The sequence below is a fragment of the Fusarium musae genome, chromosome 8 (genome assembly GCF_019915245.1).
Source record: "Fusarium musae strain F31 chromosome 8, whole genome shotgun sequence".
In the NCBI taxonomy this organism is placed as follows: domain Eukaryota; kingdom Fungi; phylum Ascomycota; class Sordariomycetes; order Hypocreales; family Nectriaceae; genus Fusarium; species Fusarium musae.
The window spans coordinates 923,130-947,349 of record NC_058394.1 but is presented as its reverse complement, the minus strand read 5'-3'; the positions used below and the strand labels follow the sequence as shown (position 1 = coordinate 947,349).

The 24,220-nt window shown below is 47.8% G+C and overlaps 9 protein-coding genes across 9 annotated transcripts; 6 read left to right on the top strand and 3 right to left on the bottom strand.

Annotated features, from left to right (window-relative positions):
• Positions 1 to 711: 711 nt before the first annotated feature.
• On the top strand, positions 712 to 2,111 carry J7337_010551 (uncharacterized protein; the record flags this gene model as incomplete). The annotated part of the gene is made up of 2 exons (XM_044828129.1): positions 712 to 1,410; positions 1,458 to 2,111. The coding sequence occupies 2 exons, from the start codon at positions 712 to 714 to the stop codon at positions 2,109 to 2,111; spliced, it is 1,353 nt and encodes a 450-aa protein (XP_044676683.1).
• A 269-nt stretch (positions 2,112 to 2,380) lies between these two features.
• Positions 2,381 to 4,328, bottom strand: J7337_010550 (uncharacterized protein; the record flags this gene model as incomplete). The annotated part of the gene is made up of 7 exons (XM_044828128.1): positions 2,381 to 2,989; positions 3,037 to 3,397; positions 3,453 to 3,513; positions 3,561 to 3,651; positions 3,702 to 3,828; positions 3,894 to 4,086; positions 4,136 to 4,328. 7 exons carry the CDS (start codon positions 4,326 to 4,328, stop codon positions 2,381 to 2,383), a joined length of 1,635 nt encoding a protein of 544 aa, XP_044676682.1.
• Positions 4,329 to 5,715: 1,387 nt separating this feature from the next.
• On the top strand, positions 5,716 to 6,174 carry J7337_010549 (uncharacterized protein; the record flags this gene model as incomplete). The annotated part of the gene is made up of 2 exons (XM_044828127.1): positions 5,716 to 5,865; positions 6,103 to 6,174. The coding sequence occupies 2 exons, from the start codon at positions 5,716 to 5,718 to the stop codon at positions 6,172 to 6,174; spliced, it is 222 nt and encodes a 73-aa protein (XP_044676681.1).
• A 736-nt stretch (positions 6,175 to 6,910) lies between these two features.
• On the top strand, positions 6,911 to 7,341 carry J7337_010548 (uncharacterized protein; the record flags this gene model as incomplete). Its single annotated transcript, XM_044828126.1, has 2 exons — positions 6,911 to 7,224; positions 7,272 to 7,341. The coding sequence occupies 2 exons, from the start codon at positions 6,911 to 6,913 to the stop codon at positions 7,339 to 7,341; spliced, it is 384 nt and encodes a 127-aa protein (XP_044676680.1).
• Positions 7,342 to 11,513: 4,172 nt separating this feature from the next.
• J7337_010547 (uncharacterized protein) lies at positions 11,514 to 12,479 on the top strand (the record flags this gene model as incomplete). The annotated part of the gene is made up of 3 exons (XM_044828125.1): positions 11,514 to 11,611; positions 11,660 to 12,039; positions 12,088 to 12,479. 3 exons carry the CDS (start codon positions 11,514 to 11,516, stop codon positions 12,477 to 12,479), a joined length of 870 nt encoding a protein of 289 aa, XP_044676679.1.
• Positions 12,480 to 14,041: 1,562 nt separating this feature from the next.
• Positions 14,042 to 14,999, top strand: J7337_010546 (uncharacterized protein; the record flags this gene model as incomplete). Its single annotated transcript, XM_044828124.1, has 5 exons — positions 14,042 to 14,143; positions 14,192 to 14,413; positions 14,461 to 14,518; positions 14,566 to 14,733; positions 14,788 to 14,999. The coding sequence occupies 5 exons, from the start codon at positions 14,042 to 14,044 to the stop codon at positions 14,997 to 14,999; spliced, it is 762 nt and encodes a 253-aa protein (XP_044676678.1).
• Positions 15,000 to 15,067: 68 nt separating this feature from the next.
• J7337_010545 (uncharacterized protein) lies at positions 15,068 to 16,620 on the bottom strand (the record flags this gene model as incomplete). Its single annotated transcript, XM_044828123.1, has 5 exons — positions 15,068 to 15,741; positions 15,789 to 15,960; positions 16,011 to 16,089; positions 16,149 to 16,508; positions 16,565 to 16,620. The coding sequence occupies 5 exons, from the start codon at positions 16,618 to 16,620 to the stop codon at positions 15,068 to 15,070; spliced, it is 1,341 nt and encodes a 446-aa protein (XP_044676677.1).
• A 1,321-nt stretch (positions 16,621 to 17,941) lies between these two features.
• J7337_010544 (uncharacterized protein) lies at positions 17,942 to 19,659 on the bottom strand (the record flags this gene model as incomplete). The annotated part of the gene is made up of 2 exons (XM_044828122.1): positions 17,942 to 19,477; positions 19,555 to 19,659. The coding sequence occupies 2 exons, from the start codon at positions 19,657 to 19,659 to the stop codon at positions 17,942 to 17,944; spliced, it is 1,641 nt and encodes a 546-aa protein (XP_044676676.1).
• Positions 19,660 to 21,991: 2,332 nt separating this feature from the next.
• On the top strand, positions 21,992 to 23,245 carry J7337_010543 (uncharacterized protein; the record flags this gene model as incomplete). Its single annotated transcript, XM_044828121.1, has 3 exons — positions 21,992 to 22,123; positions 22,189 to 22,249; positions 22,299 to 23,245. The coding sequence occupies 3 exons, from the start codon at positions 21,992 to 21,994 to the stop codon at positions 23,243 to 23,245; spliced, it is 1,140 nt and encodes a 379-aa protein (XP_044676675.1).
• Between the last annotated feature and the right edge of the window lie 975 nt (positions 23,246 to 24,220).

The following is a 24,220-nucleotide window of genomic DNA, read 5'->3' as shown; positions in this document are numbered from 1 at the left end:
ATTGACTCGCAGGTCGGCCATCCTCTGCCAGATGTTGCGATTGGCTAGGATAACAGAGGTAGACAACGTGAATAGAAGAGAATTTGGAAAGAGAGGACTACACAGGCACTTCACGTATTATAGCTGTAAGAATTAGATCATAATGGAAGACAGTAGTTCATAAATGGCAGTTATGATTGTAAGCACAAGTACTTTGTTTTCCTGCGACACATTACATGTTTTATTCCCGAGCCCACTCGGAGAATCAAAACTCCGACCTTTCTAAAACTGCTTCAACTCCAGACTAACAAAATGCAACCGACATCATCATCTGCAAGATGGAAGCCTCACTTCCATACCACGAGCCTTCTATAATCGTCATTGCTATTCTATCAAGCTTTCTTCTTCTTTTGAGTCTAGTTAATTATGGCCTCGATAAGATAGCATATTGCGGTCTAATTGGCCAAATAGCGCTAGGTATAGGTTGGGGAACACCAGGTGCAAAATGGCTCTCCCGGGAGGTGGAAGATGCTATAGTTCAGCTTGGATACCTTGGGCTCATCCTTTTAGTCTTTGAAGGTAATTCAAGTACATTTCTTACTTAGATATTCTCTAATTGGTGCTATAGGCGGTTTGTCAACATCTTTTAGATCTCTCAAGGCTAATCTCGGCCTTTCATCCATCGTGGCCACGACAGGAATTGTTCTTCCAATCGGCCTCTCTTTTGCAGTTATGCCCATGCTAAATGCAACCCTGTTGCAAGCCTTTGCCGCCGGTGCTGCCTTGTGCTCTACCAGTCTCGGCACAACATTTACTATCCTAGGCACAAGCCGTCTTTCAGCAACGCGTCTCGGCGTTGTTTTGACAAGTGCTGCCATGATGGATGATGTCATAGGCCTGATCATGGTCCAGGTTATTTCAAACCTCGGTGGTGATGCCTTTGATGCCATCACAGTCGTCAGGCCTGTCGCTGTCTCTCTTGGTTTTGCTATCATCATTCCTGTTCTTTGCAGATTCATCGTTCTACCACTTACTGTTCGACTCAATGCTTTCCGAAACGCGAATCTGACTTCTAGAATTTCAAAGACTTTCGCTATGAGTCAGACTGCTTTTGTCATTCACACCGGATATCTCCTTGGGATAGTCATTGGTGCCACTTTTGCAGGCACTTCAAGTCTCTTGGCTGCATACATAGCTGGCGCAACTATCAGTTGGTGGGACTCCGATGTTCCTCATCTCGAAGCCCAACATATCACCACCAATGCGTCTGAAGCTACCAGAGAAGGTGTGGTTACCGAAGAGTTAGCAACCCAAGACTCAGCCCCAGAGAGCAGCGTTTTCCCAAAGGTTATGGAAGGCGGTTCGGGTGCTGAGATCTTTCATCATTACTATGAACCTGCCCTTCGACATATTCTCAAGCCTTTCTTCTTCGTAAGTCCCCCGACTTTTCGTTTTCAAAAAAATCTAACTTGGACTAGGCCTCCATTGGATTTTCGGTTCCCATCACAAAGCTTTTCACAGGTCCCATCGTATGGCGTGGGGTCATCTACACCATCCTTATGATATTCGCTAAACTTGCCTGTGGTTTTTGGCTTATGTCGTTCAGAAACCCCTTCCGAGCTCTTGTACAGCTTTCTCATAAACTTATGCCCAAACTCAAAAAGTCTTCTAAAGGATTGGTGCCTGGTGCTCAATGTGCAGACAACACATCACCTCGCGATGGGGCCAGTGCAGCACAGGAAGGAGAAGAGCGTGATATCATTCCTCTGGAACCCGTCACTGACACAGATACATCTCAGGCTTCTCCGCAAGTGCGTAACGCGACCCCTAAACCCGAAAAGGCTTTGTCTCTATATCCAGCATGTATCGTTGGTATTGGCATGGTAGCTCGAGGTGAGATAGGATATCTGATCTCGGCACTGGCCGAAAGCAAAGGCATCTTTGGTGCAACGACAGATGGCCAGTCGTCAGAGATATTTCTGATTGTTACCTGGGCCATCACGCTCTGTACGATCATTGGGCCTATATCTGTGGGATTGATCGTCAATAGAGTCAGAAAATTAGAAAATGGGAGTCTAAAGGAGAAGGGTGAGGGAAAGAAGAATGTTCTAGGGGCCTGGGGAGTGAGCTAGACTTCTCGCGATATGACCTTTTGGGTGACAGGGTTTTCACTTTATATATAGATGCATTCAAAGCATATTGTTTAGACAGCAGAGCCACGTTCATCGCGAGATGACTCGCCCAAACTCGGGGCATTATCATTGAGGAAAGGTGTTTATCGGCGAAATATCATTAACGGTATTTCGCAGTGTACAGGGCATCCAAGAATAGTGATATGATTCTTCGTTTACTATTCTCATGTGTCTAAACTAGTTGCCAATCATCAAGTCTCATTAAAGTACTATAGCGAAACGCGAGTAGATTGTGATGCCCCGATACTCAGTGCCTCCTGACTCAAATCCACCCAGGGCGACGATTCCCGAGATCCAGCCACTGGCGTTTGATTTGAGCTTTGTCTCATTTTACTCAGCGCTTGGAATCCACCTCTGATACTATCTGCCTCGTATCCCTTGGCTCTCAGGACACTAGTTGCAACTCGAGCACTATCGCCATCGTAGCATGTGAGAAGAACACTTCTTCCGTTGAGAAGAGACTGTAGCTCTGCTCCGGGAGTCTTGAAAGCCCCTTCGAGGTTCTTCCATAGCGATTCCAGCAGCTTGGCATTGGAGAATGGGCTTGGAGTACCGCTTTGGACGAAAGGCATATTGACAGCGCCTGGTAGATGGAACATGCTGAAATCATCAGGCTGGCGTATATCGATTATCGTAGTGTCCTGCTTAGACCTTAAGATGCTCTGTAAGTCGACGGCGTTGGCAGATCCAATCTTGGGGTCGGCAAGAACCATGTCGAGAAGCGCTCCTCGGTCGACATCGAAGAATGCGTCGAGAGCCTCGGATGCTGATCTCTCCCACTTCTCATCATATCGATACAAGTCAACCGCCAGCAGGTCCTGTACTAGCGTTAGCTCGTCGATACCAAGACCTCAACATCACCTACCTCATTCTTGATAGAGGGGAAATAGCTCTCTCCAAGCTTGTCAAAGTACTCGTTGATGTACTGGTAAGGCAGGTCACAGCACAAGAACACACAGTTAATATTTCCATCTGGTCCAGCCAGTTCTGACAGAGTACCTTCAGCCTTGCGCTTTTCTATAAGCTGATACAGACCCTTGAGGTTGAAACCTGAGGAGGGTCCACAGACGATACCGTTTCGACAGAGATCCAACGACAGGGAGAAAGAGTTGTGCGAGTCGACTTCTTCGATGTGATCGACTGCCCGCTTCCAGGGGAACTGGACGGGGGCCATAAGAGCGAAGGATCGAGGGCCAGGGACTCGGTCACCGGGTGCTGTGCAAACACTGAGTCATAATTAATACTGATGAATATTATTATGTGAATGGTGGGGTTACTGACCCAAGCCGATATACTGTAGGCTTTGCATCTTTGAAGTATGTTCCAAGTCCAGTCATTGTACCTAATCTCATTAGTCAACTAAATTGATAAAGAATTATCTTGGCATACCGGAGGTTCCCATGCCAGCACAGATGACGTTGATTTCTGGTAACTGCTTATAGATCTGCGGGCCCGTCCATTTGACATGGGCATTCCAGTTCTATTCTAACGTTAGCACTAGCTTCGCCCTGCAAATGACTTAAGACCTACAAGATCGTTCTCATATTGGTTCGGGTTGATGATAGTTGCATCTGACTCTTGCGCAAGTCTCTGGGCTGCTCTGATACCACCGCGTTCGTCGAGAGGCTCTGGTTGGGATGGGCCACCAAATAGCGTACTATGGTTACGACGGGTTAGATAGAAGACCCGCTTAGATGGCTAAGGGTAGTTTGGTAGACTCACATGTCAATGCCAAAGAACTGCATGAGCCTCAGCTTAGTTGAGCTTGTCTTGTTACTCAAGAACGCTCGAACGTCATCGACACCATGAATAGCTCGTGAAATCAAGGACATGGACAGGACAGTCGATCCAGAGCTGTACTCAACGACTGCCTTTGTCTTTCCTGGTACGACACAATTTTGAAGAAGGTTCAGGGCTATCATCCGGTCAACCAAGCACACGAAATCCACAATGAGGCTACGTACCCGGCATCGCTTTGACATTGTTCGCAGGATGCATAGTCATCATCTTAGCGTATATACGCACTCCATCTTGACGATACGGATTAAGCGAATCTGGAATCTCAACAAGCGGTAGCGGCGGTGCTGATTCCGGATCGAAGTACTTCTGAATCGAGTCTTGTCCCTTGTACACGTTGAGGGGGTTGGGGCTGGCCATGTTGGAATAAGGTTATGGCTTGTAGACTGCAGAAGTAGAACCAACAGATCTTCATGGGTACTAGCTCTCTATATAAGTCGTCGTACGTCGCAGGCTTGCCAGCCTTTTTGAATTGGCCATTGGATGGCAGCAGGGTTTGCTCTGCCTCTGCATAAAGCGTGGGATGTCTGGCCCAACAACGCATCTTTTTCTCGAGTGTAACGGTATACCAATCAGAAGACCTACTATCCACTTGATTGCATGAGTCGTTTCTTGAGATCTTCGGCAGATCAAGTGAGTGTCGTGGATAGCGAAAATGGGGGTCACTTTGTCGAGTGGCTCCCAAGGTAAGCTCGTTGAAGTGTTTTACCTGAAATCTTTTATTGATCGACAGATTTTCATCTCTAAATGGACTTGATCTGACGAATTGCTAATAAAGCTGCTTTAGTAAAGCAGGTCATTAAGGTTCTTGATGCTTGTTTTGATGATGCATTGGAGACTTGAAGTGGCGCATACGAGAAATTGACCATCAGGGTGGTGCCATTCATGAGATTACACGCATATGGACAACATAATTGGTCAGATGTGACTCTCAGAAGGATCTTTTACTCCTTCTTTTGAGTGTGATTTACAATAGCCTCGGTTATTCCCGCAAGTTTGTATCAGCCTTGAGAGAAAAGGACCCTGATAGATAGATTTCCATCTGCGCGGCTCAAGGTGGAGATGCTTAATATTATCCATAATTTAACTACTTCTAGAAGCACCCTGATAGATTTTGTATTGCTTCTTTGTTTTTTTCTCGAAAATATTTGCAATATTCTTGTCTTTGTTTTGTAAAGAAGCCATTGTTATTGAGAGTGACCTGTGAGAAAGTCTGTTGAGCATCGTGAAAGCCTCAGAGTCATCAACGAGCATGTTTATCGCGAACTTTTGCAAATATGCTCAATAAGCTCGTATGAAAAAGCATAGTGGCGTGTTCAGAGCCGTCTTTGATCCGCGTTGCAACCTCATTCTTTGCAAAAACCGCGCTGTTGCGACCTTAGTTGCCGATCCCTAGCGATGACACCTTCGCGCCAGTTTAAGAGTCAATCGCACCAGACTTTCTTTGGCTACGACATTTTAATTTAATTTACATAAAAGCCATTCATAACAATAAAAGGGGCAATAATGGTTCAAGATACACGGCACGGTAGTTGAAGCGGTGTACCGGGAAAATAACCTTGTTTCAGCCAAAAAGGTTGCTCAATGTCGATCCCTGAGCAAGTTTGAGCGAGCTTGAACGCTGCCACAAAGGGACTTGTTCACCGTCAAGGTGGCTTCCATTCCGCCATCAGGATTAAAGGAGCTCTTACTGCATTTTTGCTCACCTCGGCGCTTAGACGGTGGATTCGTCGCGACACCAAACACAATGGCAGAAACTCATGAACCAGACGCCAACGCGGTCATGAGCCGTAATACGGGCTCAGCAAACACTACTGTTGTCGATTCAGGCGACAATGAAAAGACCCATGAGTTCAATGAGCAGACAAATTATGTGCCAAAGCGAGCCATTGTTACAGTGAGTCCTCAACAACAATGATGCCGTCATGCTAAGTAGATATGTAGATATTCCTGGCATGCGCAAGTGTAGACCTGCTGGCGTTGATGGACCAGACTATGCTGGCAACCAGTTTATACATCATCGGAAATGCGTTGGGTTCGACAGCCCAGGTCTCGTGGATCGCAAGTGGATATTTCATGTAAGCTTCATCAGCGTTGGTGCGAGACTATGCTAACAATACCAGAACTTCAACAGTCGGGCAGCTCATGTATGGGAGATTATCTGATATATGGTCTCGCAAAATCATCCTACTACTGGGGCTCGTGATATTCTTCGTCGGATCGCTGGCTTCATCTCTAGCGCAGTCTATCTTGCAGCTTACAATCTTCCGAGCCTTTACAGGTATCGGAGGTGGCGGGCTTATGACTGTGGCGCAGCTCATAGTGAGCGATGTCGTTCCTCTTCGGGAGAGGGGGAAATATCAAGGGATATTGGTAAGCTCAATGTAGACGAGGCTCGTATCATCATGGCTAACAATAGTCTAAGGGTGCCGTCGTTGCTCTCGCAAATGGCATAGGTCCTGTCATTGGAGGTGCACTCTCGTCGAGTTCTGCGGACTCATGGCGATGGATCTTCAGAATGCAACTGCCACTGACGCTTTTGACAACACTTTGCGTACTGTTCTTCATGCCATTGAAGAAAGTAGAAGGAGATTGGAGACTGTGGGTTCCATAAATAATTGCTAGAGTTCCAGCTGACGTTGTAGATAGCAAGCTCAAAGCCGTTGACTTTCTGGGCATATTCCTTGCCTTGGCTGGAATGACCGTCGTAATTCTGGGGTTGACCTGGGGAGGAAAAGAGTACTCCTGGAATTCCGCTCAGGTTATCGCAACGTTAGTAGTGGGCACGGCTGCATCCGTTGCTTTCATGCTATGGCAGTGGAAAGGACCTCGATATCCATTGATACCACGTAAGAAGCTCCATGCTATAAGACAAAGCGTTCTCTGACATCAATTCAGTGCACATCTTCAAGTCAAAGATCGTCAACGGCGCATGCCTAACCATGGCTATCAACGGTTGGAACTTCGTCATGCAAGTTTATTACATCCCCTCCTTCTACCAACTCGTCTACAACTACTCTGCCACAAAATCAGGAGTGATGCTTCTCCCCATCACACTACTCCAAACAGCCAGTAGCACGTTCTCCGGACTCATCGTACACTGGGTCGGTCGGTACCGTGAGTGCATTCTATTTGGCTGGTTATGTTGGGCCATAGGCCTTGGCTTAATGTCAACTCTCGATGAAAACACCAGCATTGGAAAACAAATTGGTTACTCAGTACTTATTGGAGTGGGTGTTGGTAATACACTGCAGCCGTGAGTCGAAGTTGTGACGTTTAGTTGGACTTGACTGACTGTGATAGTGCGCTCATTGCTACACAAGCTGGTGTTGAGAGGCGTGATATGGCTGTTGTCACATCATTCCGCAAGTAAGTGACAAACCCATAACGTTTGACAAAGACAGATCTGACAGAATATGATAGCTTCGTGAGAAACCTTGGGGCCACATTGGGCCTTGCAGTTTGCGGGACAGTCCTGTATGTCAAGTCAAACAACCACCCTAACTACTATCCGCTAACATCCTTTTAGGAACAACGTCTTAGCTGGTTCTCTATCCTCCTTAAATCTAGACCAACATGACTCAAAGACATTGATTGGCAACCCTCAGTCATTTCTAGACACAGTCTCGCCAAGCGAAGCGGAAAAGATCCGCTCAGTTCTTCTCCCAGCATACAGACAGGGATTTCGCATAATATTTCTTATAGGTGCAGGCGTCGCAAGCCTTGCATTTGTGCTGGCATTTTTTCTAATGCCGCAGGTTGATCTCACTCGACCGGACGACTCCCGGCTTAAGGAGGAAGGCCGTAAGGCGTATGAAAAGAGGGAGAAACACGCGGTGTAGTGGTTGCGATGATTGTGACTACATGATGATATTCTGAGGAAGCGTGCTATCGTCCGGGCTCTATAGGCAAAGAGATTATGATAAGTATTTAAATGGAGATTTAGACCTTATCAACCAAAAGCGTTTTAATTCTTCATACCAATGTTACCACAGCTACTATATAATATATAATCATTGAAGAATTACTGCCTTTCTACCCAGCTTTGAATCAGACCTTTTCTAGTTCCAGGGTACTCTACTAGAGACACGCTGTTACCCTCAAGTCTCGTTTTTGTACGCGTAAAAGGCGTTCGAGGACTCTATGTCGCCTTGAGTGACGACTGCAGTATCAGAGCAGCTTTTTCGACCGAGCTCAGAGCCTTAAACAAGTTGGATCCTTGTTGTACACTCTCGGTGCCTCTTGAAAATGTAACTCATGAATCCGAGAACTCAGTGCATGCCAATCGACTCTTGCAATCTCCTCTCTCGATATTACTCCCTCGATGAATTTCAGCTCTTCTATGTCGTATTGAAGGATTGCAAAGCCATGGCCAGAACCCATGGAGCTACCATTGTGATAATGTCCGCTTTTTGGAGTTCAACAGAAATCACACATTCTCAAAATATTCATACTCGACTCTCGGACTGCGAGTTTCAATTCGCGAAAGCATGTTTACATTCCATCCTTGGCGTATATTCTAAACTAATGTTAATGGTTGTCCTACGATTGGCGCTCCTCTTGGGTTTTCTTCAAAGTTCCATCCTATCACACGTCGAAAGTCAAACGGACTTGTGATGTCTGGACGAAACGTTCCGTGAGCATTTTCCTTGTTGTAGAAAGTCGCTGATTCTAGTAACCTGTGGTGGGTTATTTGTCGATCGCCGATGGCCGGACTCAGATCACATCTCAGTCACTCTGCTTTCGAGCAAGCCTTTTTTATTCGAAACCAAGTCCCTCTAATTGTCTCATCTGAGATCTGCTTATCGATCCATACGGGAGAGAAAATTCGGGAATCCTTCTGCTTGAGCGGAAGCAGGCCACCAAGTCTGATAGAGTTTGAATATCAAGAACACCTGAAAATCGTTATAACAGGTCAAGAACTAAGCGGTTGCTTCATCATTTAGTAACAAGTTATCTATGTAATCACGTTACACGCTTTAATAGCACCGCCTTTTGCCCTCCAAAGGAAAGTCTCTTTGGGCACCTATGGCTTTGAATAAGTGACGCCTGTGGCATTAGAATGCTTCAAGACGAATAATAGTCTGACTCTGTACATCAAGTAGTTAGAATAAATCATTGAGAGCTAATTCAAGATCGACCAAATCTTCAAAATCTTAACATCAGGTAAAATATAATGACATATGGTGAGCCGCTTCAGAGTTGATAATTGTGTTTCCAGGGGTATAAATGGGAACCAGATCGACTGGACCCTCGCATTCATCCATTGATTTCTATATATTAAGGTGCAAAAGACAGAGTTTTACCATATTCAGTAGCTTCTTCGATGTACCTGACCATGGGGCCGTTGGAAATGAAGCTCTGCCCTTTGATCGATACAATCAATGCCCCTATAGTACTTACTCCAATGCTCAATATCAAGATTTAAAACGAGCTTGACAATCTTGATTCTTGTTTCATAGCTAATGATTACTATACAGAACTTGGGTGCCTCTATTTCTCTCACCCTCCTGACAGGGGGCGGTGCAGTAATGGGCTGTGTGATACACAACTGTTGAGGTGGAATGGAGCTCAACGCAGCACAAACGGTCTAGAATGTGGCCTCGCCACTCTCAAAGTAGTAAAGAGTAACTTAAGTTCTTCCGCTTTTGTTTATTAGGGTACTGCTGCAGGCATCATTTGCCTTCGAACCCCATTAAACAGCCGCGGTCCGTCGACGTGGTATGCCGAGATGTCACTGGCGGCCTTCCCCCGAAAGCTTTGCACCAATTAAATATCATCCTGACTCGTTCGTCCCACTATTCCAAGTATATAACCCCTGGTAATACATAGATAACCCGTTTGTAGTCATAATGTCGGGTCCTTGCCACATTTTTTAGGATATGCGGCTATTATGACGATCATTTTACAGTTTGACTAGTGAAGGACCCAATCAACTCTATTGGAGAGGCATAGCCCGAAATAATGCCATTGGCTGCTCTAAAGATCATGCTGAAGGTGCAGGTCTTTCATACACTACTCGGAGAAAAGACTGAGGTTGGTATGCGGTCGTTGGCATGGTTCTTAGACGTTTGAATGATGACAGAACGGGTAAGTGACCAATGATAGGTATCGAGATCTCAGATACGTCCCTTACTGCGGTCTAAAGGGGAAGTTGTCAGATTGTGCTGATATGCCTCACGTCCATGGAGCCGGATTTTGCTTGACTTGATGTGGTTTTCCTCTTATACTCCGGAGCAGATACCTTTCAAGGTAAAACGCACGAACCTTCTTCAAACTACGACTTCTCAATATTATCTAAATAATGGCTGGCTTTAGCCAAGGCCATCAGCGCACTCTCCTGCCTGCCACCGAACTTCCGCCTGCCCCTATACCCCGCGTCATCCTCCCACGCTACCCCAGAGTCGGCGTCACGACAGCCTGTGAGACCTGTCGAAAGCGAAAGATCAGAGTCGGTTTCTCGAATTCAAGTCAAAATTGCATCTAACTGTGCATCGTAGTGCAGTGGGAATCGACCCAGTTGTAAAGGCTGCATCCGCGCTGGGTCAAACTGCAGCTATGTGCCCATGAATAAAGATCACGAGCTACAACAGCGCTACGAGCATCTACAAACTGAAAAGACTGAATACAAAAGGCTTGTCGACTTACTACGCTTACGAGACCACGAAGAAGCGAGTGTCATTCTTGATATGCTACGCCAAAACACGAGCGTACACGAGATTCTTCGTCAAGTTGAGCACAGTGATATGTTATGCGAACTGTCCCTTGTCTCCGATGATAGGTATAATAGATAATTCTTCTTTCTTCATCCCACAAACACTCCGAGTTTCTTTGTCGAACATAGAGAGGCTTTGGGACTGACCTGAGCCCAGGACATGCAATAGCTCGAGCTGGTTACGGACCGTCGTGGGCCCTCGCTCGCTGTCCGCTGATAGCGAGTGAGTAGGCTTCTTGAGATGCCTTTCCCAGTCTTGACCTTTCTAGCCATCCACCAAGGGCTTAACTTGCGACATCATTGCATTCTCTCAACTTCACCGCATGAAACTTCACGAGACCAGCAGATTCCCGAAGGGTGGCTATTAAGATTCTTGATTCAGAATGAAATATCGAAAATAAATTCCCGTGGTTGGCATGATGAATAGCTAACTTAGAAGCCAGGTACGGACTTTATTGCGGGCTCGCTTAAGAGGCACGGGTTGTGTTGCTTTCAAAGGCATAGTTTGATGTTATCAGAGATTCGATTCCTTAGCTGAGGAATAATATTTACAAGACCTTGATTTCGGGAACATTCCGCAGAAACATGTACGCATGCCATGATTTCATAGTAAGACAAGATGTTATATGAGTGTATGAACTTCCTGAAAGGATAAGTTCGTGGGACTTATTTGATCCTGTTGCCATTAACCTCGCGCTGAAACGAGTATTTGGTGGCTCTAATTTCCTCATTGGATGATGACTAACTCAGATACGGCGTTGCATATCCGTATCGCACCATCCAACAATTTCTCTCCTCAACAGAGAACTTATACTATAAAGCAATATATCATGGCAGAATTAACTGAAAGTTGGAGAAACACGAACAGAACCCTGCGTATCTTGGAAAATGCTGTCAAGGGTAATTACGGGGTACTAGCAGCAATATGGTTTGCCTCCGCGGCATCACAGGCGCTTTTTACTGACCATAATCTTAGTCACAATATTGAACATCTCACGGCCATAGTCAAAGCAGCCGAAGCAAAACGATCTCCGCTGATTCTCCTTCTGTTTCCATCCACTCTGAGACAACTACCAACTCTAGCATGGGCAGCATCCGCAGCAATAAAATCAGCGACCGTTCCGCTCTCCCTTCATCTCGATCATGCACAAGATGAATCTCAGATCGAAGAGGTTGTTAAAACTCTGCCTTTCGATTCTATTATGGTCGACATGAGTCACTATGATCACGAGGAAAACCTTGCCAAGACCGCTGCACTGACGAAGTTGTGTCACGAGCGGGGTATCGCTGTCGAGGCAGAGAGTGGACGGATCAATGGAGGGGAAGATGGCATTGCTGATACTGGTGATCTTGATGGTTAGTACGGCTCATCACCCTAGTATCAGTGGTCTAACATAGCTACAGCCAAGCTCACTTCCCCCGAAGAAGTTGAAGACTTCCTCAGGGCAGGCATCGACATCCTGGCCCCAAGTGTCGGCAATATTCATGGTGACTATGGTCCTAAGGGACCAGAGCTAGATCTTGCCAGACTCACATCCATTGATCAACAAATCCGCGGACGTGCATTCATGGCACTTCATGGAACAAACGACTTCACCAGTGAGATCATGCAAGATTGCATCAAAGCTGGCGCCGTGAAGCTCAATGTCAACAAGTTGCTTTTGGACGTTTGGCACGTCCATTTGAAGGAGAATGCACACAAGCCTTTTATGCAGCGTGTGAATGAAGGGATAGAGATACTAAAGGCTGAGGTCGAAAGATGGATAGATATTTGTGGAAGTGCTGGCAAGGCATAGTCAAGCTCACGAGGCGCGACATTTAGCAATTGAAAAGTGTCATGAATTCTTTCGTCAGTGATTTCATGTTCCAAGTCATCATCAGTATCACCCTTCCATATTCATCTTTCACTCTAGGTGAATCTCAATCGTCCAGTACTTCCCCCATTCTGGGGCGAGAATTCAATCAATCTTTCCGGCACAGTGTCTGTTTAGTAAATTAGTATTGCTGAAGGTAACAGGAAGTCCAGTGAAGCCAGAAATTCGAGGCGACCTGAGCGATCAAGTATATGACTTGAGTCAACGGTCACTCTGAGAACCCAGTGAAAGATATTTGACCGCAGGAAAGAAGCAAGGATATAGCTATTCAGGTAGGGAAAATACTCCCTCTTTATAGAAGCATTCAAGGCCTCGTATTTTGAATACTCGCTGATTAGTGTTGTTGGATCTAAATCATGTATTCAAGCTTTTACTATCTAGAACTTAGGGTCCAACTTAACAAGACGTGGTGTGAGCAACATCTTAGCCCGGCACCGGAATCACCTTTGCGCTAAGTTAGGCTTACCATACGAACCACGAGCCTCTAAATAAAGGGGTAAGCTTTACAATACTCGAGTTTTCTGCGATTATAAGAGCTAGTCTTGGGGTTAACAGAATATAAATTCTGCTGTGAAATCTAATTTGATGGTAGATTGAGCACCGTTGGCAACTCAAGAAACACTGATACTTTGATTCCAGTACCTTAATGAATAATTCTATTATAGAGGTCTGTTCCTATACTTTTCCGTGTTTGAGTTCCTTCGGTGTTGCTTGCACCAAATTTCGATGGTCGTTTGGTGTCCGGAGCCGAGAGTGGGGCCGATCCGGCACCAGTTCCGTTGCAAAGATACGTATCCGTCATGGGGAACGTTCGACGGCTACACTGGAGACTTCAGAATAGGTATGATGGCTCTAAAATTCTGCTGCAAACGGGCGTGGTTTGGGTGCTAGTGGGAATAAAGCTTAACATCGAGAAATTAATCTGGTGAGCAGCTCAGGAACAGAACTCTCTGAAAAGTCGACCTCAGCCAACCAAAGGAGAGACCCCACGAACAGACTGGAGCTTAGAGCAATGACATCAATGACCCTGGCCTGGCAGGTAGTTCACTCAAAGTGCCGACGCTGACAACGATGTGCCAGAAGAGACAGTCTCATATCATCAGAGAAAAAGAGAGAGAGAGAGTCCTTAAGATTATATACAAAACAAACGATGCAGCAACAACTGGAGTATTTCTCCATGGAGTATTCGGAGACGGGCTGATTACAAAGACTGTTGTAACAATTGCGCAATGTGCCTTGGTCCAATGTGGGTTCAACCTCCACCAACTTCGGATTACCAAGCCAAATTCAGCTGTACAATGAATAATCCATCCAATCCCCAGAAAAAGTGAACCCCTCACTATGCCGTAGCTCTACAGATGTAGTATTTGTAACCTCATATCATCATATAAAGTGCCATTCCCCTCAATCAACCTCATTCTCATATCTACACCCTCAAATTAATGACATCGCGCATCACCCAATTGGGAAAACAACTCTTCACAATGGCTCAAAAGACCAAGACCGACATCACCCTCTACACCACCAACACGCCCAATGGTATCAAACCCTCGATCCTACTCGAGGAACTCAACCTCGAGTACAAGGTAGACCCCCAATCTTTACACTCATGAGTACAGCACTGACGAGCTCAGGTGTATCCTATCAAGATGACCGAGAATGAGCAGAAGGAGGAGTGGTTCCTCAAGATCAACCCCAACGGTCGCATCCCTGCTCTCACTGATACTCTCGACGGCAAGCAGATCCGCGTTTTTGAGAGTGGTGCTATGCTGCAGTACCTCGTTGATCGCTACGATAAAGATCACAAGCTTTCGTTCCCTCATGGGTCTGCTGAGCATTGGGAGATGACCAGCTGGGTGAGCATTCTCATTCAAACCGTCAGATCATAGCTAACAGCTTGCAGCTCATGTGGCAGATGGGTGGCCTCGGACCCATGCAGGGTCAAGCCAACCACTTCAAGCGTATGTTCTGTTTCATATATTTGGTGATGCTATACTGACACGCACAGGCTACGCTCCCGAGAAGATCGAGTACGGCATCAACCGCTACACTAACGAGACACGCCGTCTCTACCGCACTCTCGACACTCACCTCGCCCAGACAGAATCCGGCTACATCGTCGGCGACAAGGTGACCATTGCCGATATTTCCATCTGGGGCTGGGTCTCCAGCGCAAGTAAGTCTTCCCTCTCCTCATGCGTCACCACCACCGTTTCCTAACGCCCAATAGAATGGGCTGGTGTTGATCTCTCCGAGTTCCCCAACCTTGAGAAGTGGCTCTACAAGCTCCTCGAGCGTCCTGGTTTCGAAGCCGGCCGTCATGTTCCTACGCGCCACACCGCGTTCGAGCTGGCCAAGCTGAGTGAGGAGGAACTTGAGGCCAAGGCTAGTGCGTCCAAGGCTTGGGTCCAGGCTGGTATGAAGGACGATGCGAAGAAATAAATAGTGACAGCATAAATGAAGCGTAATACATTCTGTTTTGACCATGTCTCGAATTACTTGTAGCTGTCTTACTTCTTCACAACAGCCAGCTGGCTTCGAACTGGCACGTTCTCCTCCCTGCCAACCTCGGGGAATCCCTCAACCTTGACGCCCTTGCGGAAGATAACACAATGCGTCGAGCCTCCAAAATGGAACATGCCCGTCTCCTGTCCCTTCTTGACGTGCTGTCCCTCCTTTACAGTGATCTCACATGTACTAACCTCATCCATGCCAATACCAACGAACGCAATGAGTCCAATTGCCGGCTCATCAGCCTCAATCAGAATGATAGCCCTCGTCGCCAATGCGCTCAGATATCCCTGACTCTGCGATAATCCCGCTGACGAGATCTCCGTCGATCCAGGCTCGCCTACACCTTCGAATAGAGGCTCGCTGAAATACGTACCGTCTTGGACAAAGGCACGTACGACCTTACCCGATACGGGAGTGTGCCAGCGGTGATAGGAGAGAGCGGACAGGAAGGCTTGATAGATGGTTCCGCCGGCGAACTTCTCAGCGAGAGGATCATGAGCCAGCATATCGAGGATAGAGTAAGGCTGGCCCTTGGCAAAGAAACGGTCGCGGAGTTTCACGTCGCGTTCGATGTTGTAGACGCGTGATTCGCAGCAGTTGGCGATGACGAGGTCGTCATCTGGTGAAGCAACGGGACGAGCGCTGTCGCGAACCTTACGAGTGAAGAAGTCTACCAATTGTGAGCTATGGTTCATAGTGGCGAACCTGTTGACTTACCATCCCAGGACTTGAAGCCGTAGTATTTGGCTGAGGGATCACACTCAAAGACCTCCTCGAACTTGAAGTTTGTCTTATTGGGCTTGTTGGCGACCTCGACGAGGTCATTCAGACCTACTGGGCCAAACCAGCCTTGCTTGTGATCTCCCAGAACTTTGGCAGATTCAGGCGTCTTTCTGTCGTCAGTATTACTCTCATGATAACTCAAGTAGAACAACATACCATAAGAAACTTGCCCCAGTGGTTGAGAACCTTCTTCAGCATGCGATTCACATCAGGGTCGAGAAACGCCGCATAACCACTATCTCACTCATCAGCAATCACGTATCACTCATCAATCTCATATCTCAAAAGGCTCACCTGGGCGTTCCCATAGGATAGTCAAAGATGGCACAAAGCGGCACGCCTACCATGCCCACGCTCTCCGCCGCATCCGTCCACTCTGGCGCCGTGCTAAAGATGTGATTGAGCACCTGCAGCATATGCTCATAGTCTCTTAACTGAGGTGTCCCAGTGGGGTCATTCTCGTAGGGATGCTTCTGGGGGATCTCCTCAAACATCTGGATGAAGTACATGTACACGCGGGGCGTCTTCTCGATAAAGTCCTTGAACTCTTGGAGAACGGGGGTGAGCTCTTTGGGGTTCTCATCAGCGTGTTTTGTGACGCGGCGCATGTACTCTCTGTGCACGCGATGGTCGGCGGGAAGCCATGCTCCGGGTCTGCAAGTGTTAGTTCATGCTGAGTTTGTGGTTGTGGTTGAGAGTGTAGGTCCTACTTGTGAATCCGGTGCTTGGCGGGGATTTTATGATGATCTCCGTGCTGATGAACCATTGTCACTGTCACTGATGATATCTTATACTGAAGCAATTGCAAGCATGCAAATGAATTCTAAATGCCAAGAGAGGTTTCAGGAGATCTCCCGATCTATATATAAATTCCCCATAATCTACCAAGTTTCTCAAGCCCAGATCTAACTTACTCTCCCTCTCGCTCTACGTCAGCATCTCGATGATGCAAACTAACAAGCCAAACTCCACACGCGGGCGTTACCGCATCGTATCAGATCCGAACTACCCGTTTCTGGAATGCCGCTATCCGTACACAATTCCCTGATAATTCTTCGTTTTTAATAATGAGAACCGCATGAATTCAGGCGAAATTTGATGTGCCGATCTCCCGATTGCAACGCGTACTGCCAAAGGGTAATGATGACGTTGTTGGCGCATTTGAGACCGGGTTCTCCGACAGAAACATCAGAGCTGAGGGGTAACTTGGTGACATTGGGGTGGTAACTCGTTAGAACAAACTCGTTACGATATAGAATGCCTGATATTCAGCTGGAGATGCTCAATCTTCATGCCAGACACACAAACCTTTGCAATATCATGATGAATACTCGTTCAAGGTCTCTTGGCACATACCTCTTCAAGGCTCAGACACAAGAGACTGAGGTCATCCACAGACACGGCACGGCATCGAATAATTTAACGTCTTGTTATTGATTCACTCAACTTCGCTCTCCAAAATCTCCAATAACAAGATAACTGAGCAGGCTCCAGTCGCTAGAACAAGCTCACGCCAGCATCGCCCAGACTATCGCTCACTACCTCAGAGCGATTCCCACCACGAGGCCCATCAATTCTATCATCCCACTGCAGTTCATGTCCCCTCCTCCTTTGGCAAGAATATAACAAGAAGTACCATTTTAACGGCAAAACCACTCAACTATCAAAACGCAAAACAAGAAGCTCAAACGCCGATAATTAAATACAGATAATGAAGGACTCCGGGAAAGACGTGTATCTCTCACATCACCAGATCTCAGACAGCCTACCGCTTGAGCCTGTCAGGTCGGTGAATGCTTGACCCTTCCGCGAGTGAAGTGTTTGTCTCGGTGACAAGGTCGCTATCTTTTGGTCCGGATAGGGTGGAACGGATCGCTAAAGTTGTGACAAAGGGAATGGCAGTTGCGTCGCTAAAGAGATAGCAGGCTGAGTTGGTATGATACGATTTAACACAATGGCTGAATGCAAGCAGAATGTAAAAGAAATTCGTTACGTCGTAAGTGCTGTCAGACACGTAGGGAAGGGAATGGGTATCCTCGATATCGTGGTTCCGTCGACCATGGGCAGGCTGGGTAAAGACCAAGTCTTTACATTACCACACAGCATCCGCAGCCTCCCTTGCTGTCGTCTTCGGCAGGTTGTGGCTGTTGCGGGTGTTGCTGTGCTGGTCGTTCAGTAGATGGTTCCGGCTTCGATTGTTCTTGCGCAGGCGCTTGAGGTGCGTTGGGTGCATTGGACGACAGAGGTGTTCTTGGGCTTGGAAGTGGACTGTTCTGGGGCTTGTCCGAGATCTTGGGCATAGTAGAATATCCACCAGCGCGTTGAGTTGGGCTCTTTGTAGGCTCCAGCTTAAGCGGCCACTCGTCTTCGGGTGGTGATGCTTCTCGTTGCTTCTCGTCGGTCTCCTCGGACTTCTCTGCCTGATCGGCTTGATCCGGTTTGCCGAATTCATTGTCGTTCAGCGGTCGGAAATCCTTGTCATAGACATCTCCAAACTTTCCTTCCTTCTCCCACTTCTCCTGTTGTAGGCGTCGGGCGACAGTTGGGAGGAGTTGTTGATCAGGTGGAAGTCGAGGATCGGGCTTGTACGAGTTGATCATCCACGGAGGATCGCCTTCAGGCGCCTTGTTTCCAGGAGACAATTCCCCAGATCGGGTCGAAGGTCGGGTTGAGATACTGTTTCCAATAGAGCCAGACCTCGTCTTTGGTCGCCCCGTCGCTGCCGTGCCTGGCTTCGAGGGGCCAGACGTCTTTCTTGGGCCAGTCGTGGCCTTCTTGGGCGATGTGTCGGTGGCGGTTCGTTTCGGGGCGGGTAAACTATTGTTGTGATTGCTATTGACCGACATGGCGTCGAATCCCTTCATCATGTGCGCGCTTCCAGGTCGAGTCTTTTCATTTGTCAAATTCCGTTCATCGTCGGGGCTCTCGCTCGTTTTCCTCGATGCTCGGTCGAAACGATCAACAGATATGGGCGCTGGACTAACCTTGGCAACAGGAATGCGAGAGCCTCCTTTGTGGCTGTTTGAAGTGAAATAGGCATTGCTTTCCTCCTCCGCAATCTCTTCTGGGGTACGTAAATCCCACGATTCGCTTGCGATCTCGGGGTTTCGTCCTTCGACGGCTGTCGAATTCTTTCGGGATCTAGGGCCATTTTCTGACGCGTCAGTACCACGGCGCATAGCGCTGCGGCTTCGGTCTCGTCGTTGCTTGCTGTGGTTGCGGGTTCTGGGAACAAATATGCCAGCAGCCTGAAGCTCTTCACTTTCTATCCTTGCCAGCTTATCGCGGTGAATCCACTTGGAACCTTCGTCAACGACTACTACTTCTCGGTCGATAGGTACCGCATTGCGGCTGTATTCGTCTTCGGTCTGCGGGCCAAAGGTTTGCCCCCAAGAGTTACCGTTCAAAGCCGGGCTAGTTTTGGATTCACTAATGTAGCGCGCTCCGGCTCCGTCAACAGAGTTGTGGAGTTTGGCACTCAAAAGGTTATCGTGAGAGTTCACTTTTCGGCCAACTCGGTCCATGCCCGAGTGGTAAGAATTCGAATTGCCATTTTGGGTAGTAAAATGGTTCTTTTGAGGGTAGTCATGGTTCGTGCCAGCGTTCATGTCGTTATCAAAATCCTGGCAAATCATCAGCAATCTCGCCCCGAGAAAAGTTGGGGTAGCGGCCATCATGTGGCAACTCTAGCACCTCGTACCTCCTTCTGGGGCATGTTGTATCCCCACGAGTCTGAATGACCATGACTGCTGCGCGGCGGAGTAATGTTCTCGGTTGAGGTCGGTGCGGGTGCCATTGTGGCCATATTGATGGCGCCCGCGACCTCTAGAAATAAGAGATTTGAGGATGCGAAGAGGGCAGCAAACGAACGGCGTTTGTTCTAAGATGGTGATGATCGAAAGTGGAATGATGTCGTTGTCAATGCTACCGAAATTCGGAGTAGCAACTATCGATTAAAGGAAAGGTATTGTTCATAGACGCAAGCGGTGGTGCGTATGCGGGTCGGGATAAGTAACGAAGGATCCGGTGATAAAGGGGCGGTTAGACAGCGAAGAGAAGTCGATAAGATAACTTTTGGTGGATGGAATAACGGAATAGGCTTGGGGTCAGCCAACAATCAAGAAATCGTCGTCACAGAGATATCATGGCTGGGACGATGAAGGCGCGTCGGGCTCCGAGAGAGCTGTGCAGAGAAGAGAGGGTAGAACAAGAAGACAAAGACAGACGATCGATCCATGGGAGATTTCCATGAGGGGGGCTGGTTGGTTAGGCTGGCAGGTTAATATTGACACTGTGTTGGCGAGCAGCACCTGAATGAAGCCTGCCTAGCCTGCGCCTGTGCCTGCACGGCCCCTCTGCCGGGCTCCATCCCCTGTAAGCCCCCTGTACGGAATCAGCGAGCTCTTAGTGGGCTTTGACGGAAATACAGTTGTGATTTGACAAGGATAGGGAGAAGGAAAGCTCATGTGGCTTCAGATGGGATATGAGTTTGAATGATGGAGAGACATTTGTTACGAGGCAGGTTAGAGCTTGTTTGTCGTTTCTTGTGAGTAACTTGGAGAGGCGCACACAAGTCTAGAACCATCCTCCAATACGAGCGAGGAGACATGATTACGCCACGCCTCATGTGCAATCAACACAGACCATCCACTGATATCCATAGCATTGACAAAAGAAAAGCTCAGATAAAAGCATTCATTCAATTATAGAAGACCCCCAGACCATCATACATACAGTCTGCGGTAAGCCCGGTCCCCTTAGTTGCCGCCGCCGGTTGTTTCATTCTGATTGTTGCTCAATGGGTAAAAGGGAGAAGCTCGCGAGTGGAAGGGGAATAAATCAACGTTCCCCTGATGAGAATAAGCCGCGCCAGGGTTCAAGAAGCCACTGACAGGGGCTCATTTGATGAGGCCGGGTCCTTTGTTGCTTTTTCCTCACCTGTGAAGCAAGGAATTGCTTGGTCACGCATCATGCACTACCAGTAGAAACGAAACTCAACGTTGGGAATAGGCACGGATACATACAGTACATATGCTCACAGCAAATCATCGTGCCCTCATGTTATTATAATTCATCTGATATGGGGAGAAATCGGCCTCTCCTAACTCAATAAGTTGATACCGAGATTAGCTTCCCTCCAAAAGCCTGGCCCGTTGCGCTGGGAATGGAACGTTGTCAGCTGGCCCTGTCGATGAATCGACAGGGGATGTATTAGCACCTACGAATCAATGCCTTGTGAAAGCTCTAAGTTTCCCATTAAGTACAAGGGGGGAAGAAGCAAAGAGAAAAACAATAACTGTCAAACGTCACAATCTCCGTCCAACCCCAAAAGATGAAGTCATTGCGAGAGAACAAAGAATAAAAGCAAGAAAATGACAAGCAATGCCTACCTACCTAGACGAGACGGGAAGAAGTTGGCCGCCACAAGGTGAAGAGGTTGCCATTTAGGGTCCTTTTAGTGCTTCTAGCGCTCATTAGCAGGACACTGTCTGTGCACTGTACGCTGCTTTTCAGATGGTCCCACAGAAGTCAACGGCACTTGTTTCTCCAACATCTCGGTTCATTTATCGTAGCCTCTGCCACTATTAAAATTACGTAGCATTCTTTTTCCTTGCTGGCTTATACGCCGAACCATCATCCCTTGTTGATTCCTGCGGCGTTGTCTGTGCTTTGACGTTGACAGTTATCCGCTGCGATAATATCTCTCCAGCCTTGATTTGGTATTGCCTGAGAGAGCCTCCATCAATTGATCCACCATCTGCGCTGCAGCCTGCACATCATCCTCGCATTCCCGGGCACAAGCGAGACGCTGAACCTCAATTCAAACTCAGGGACGACAAAGAAACTTCAAAACGTGCTTTGGACGGGCGCTCCCGTCTCGGAGCTACACTAATCTCCCTTGCAGTTGGCATCTCAACCACTGGACGTGAGCTTGTCTTTCATTGTCTGAAAGGGACCAAAATTTTGTCTTAGACAACTCCGTAATCGCATGGCTGAAAGTCTCCATCGAAACCCATTCCTCACAACTCACAAACGCTAGCATTTACACTTTCGGCTCCTGACTTTAGACAAAGTCAACCAAGTCCTTGGGTTCGGTTTCAACGTTGGAGTAAACGATTTCCATTTCCGTCGACGCCATGACAGCTGTCATGAGGAGAAGGACTAGAATTGTGTGTATCTCAGATACACACAATTGCCAGGTCAAGCTCCCGAAGGGTGATGTTCTCATTCACGCTGGAGATTTGACCAACCAAGGGAGTTGCGCAGAGGTCTGTAGTTCTGGCCCATATGCTCCTGGTGGTCCTACGAAGCACCGAGGCTGATCTCTTTTCAGCTTGCCAAGACAGTTGCTTGGTTGGAGAAGCAGGACTTTGAGGCCAAAATCGTCATCGCTGGTATGCCTCCTCATGGGACAGTGTAACAGCCTCTGACTGTGACTATCAGGAAATCATGACCTCACTCTAGACCCAAAGTTCTACGCTGAGCATGGTCTCTACTTTCACAACAAGAATCCGCAGTCTCACGACGAGTGTTTACGATTGTTTACGTCTTCGCCTTCGATAACGTACCTCTCTCACGAATCAACCACTATCCGCCTCAAATCTTCTTCTGGGCCGCGTACGCAATTCAAGGTCTTTGGATCGCCTTACTCTCCGCGTTTCGGGTTATGGGCGTTTTACTATGATGCTCCTCAAAACCCCAGCAACTGGTCAGATCTGACGTCGCTTTGGCAGTCCATACCACTTGACGCAGATATTGTGGTGACGCACACGCCTGCAAGGACGCATTGCGATGAGACGGATGAGCGTCGCGCTACTGGCTGTGAAGCTCTTCGACAGACGCTTTGGCGAGTGAGACCACAGCTAGCTGTCTGTGGCCACATTCATGACGGAAGAGGTGCTGAGAGAGTGAAGTGGGATCTCAGTTGTCGAAATGTCGCCTATCAAGAAGAGAGTGTCGCACGCTGGCAAGACCCTGGCGAAGGCAATAACAAAACTTGTCTCATAGATCTGACTGGGAAGAAGGCCCCGTCTCTTGCTAACGATGGCTCCCACCCAGGTCGATATGGATCAAGCATAAGAGAGCCTGACGTAACGGACGTCCCCCGTTCCGTTGACTCAGCAGAGAGCTCACTATACACCTTCGGATCTGGCCCAGCTGATATACACGCCTCTCATGGCACTATTGGATTGGGAGGGGATCCCGCCTCACCACGGAGCGACCAGGCAGCTCTCGCTGGGAGGATGGGTCGTCGGGAGACGTGTGTGGTGAACGCAGCGATCATGAAGAGTCGATATCCCCACATAGGAGGGAAGCAGTTCAACAAACCCATCGTAGTAGACCTAGATCTCCCCATCTGGGAGGACGAGGGCCATATCGAAGCCCCGTGATTCGCTCTTGGCTTACCCTAGACTCAGGCTCGTGTTGGTGCCCAACGAACCACGTTGGGAAAAGAGAGATGGCCTCAAAGAAAGACGAAGCGAGAGCTTTCTTGATAAGTTTACAGACGGTTGTGGGCTACTGATATGTTTGCTACGCTGTGACGCACCATCTGCATTATGCTGGATCGGGATGCAATTGATCGATGTGGTGGTATTCGTCGCAAACCAACATTGGGCAGCCTGGAGTCGTAGTCGGATCCAACGGATGAACTGTAATGCAGTCGTAGTACATGAACGTGGTCCCAATGGTTGCTCGAGGTGCAGAGGAGTGAGTCCTAATTGAATATTCGATTGAATGAAACCTTGTTCTCATCAATGTATTGCAATGTCGCGTCATGTCTTTGGCATGTAGTGACTCGACTCTAGATGGCTACCCTAGACGGATGATGAAGCTCACGATCAGCTCTCAGACTTCAAGAGGGAGAAGTCCCGGACATCAGGGGATGATCAGCTGCATGAGCCAGTCACATCCCTTTCCCACCAATGCCATAGCTGACATCTACTCGATCTTACGGTGAAGCCATTCCCCTCCCATTGAGACGCCAAGGAGACAAAGAAATCTCATCCCTTGCGACATGAAACAGGACCAATCCGATGATAATCCTCCACGTGCCTATAGCATTGACATCGACCAAAACCTCTCCTTGCTCATTCATGGTCGTCCGAGTTACAGAATCAAAAGAGGGATCCAATCCAAACAAACAAACCAATTGAGCCTGATGCTGCGGGGAGCCAAAAGGGCTCCGCCAAGAGGGGCGCCATATCCTCACATTCTCATTCCTGCTCACCGCCAGTCTTTGTCGTGATACCCTCAGCCCAATAGCGTGGCTTAGGAGCCCCGTGTTTTTCTATCTTGGGAGCGGCGAAGCCAAAGCATTCTTGTCTCTTTTGAGCCTGAAGCCTGATGAATTCACACGAGCTAGA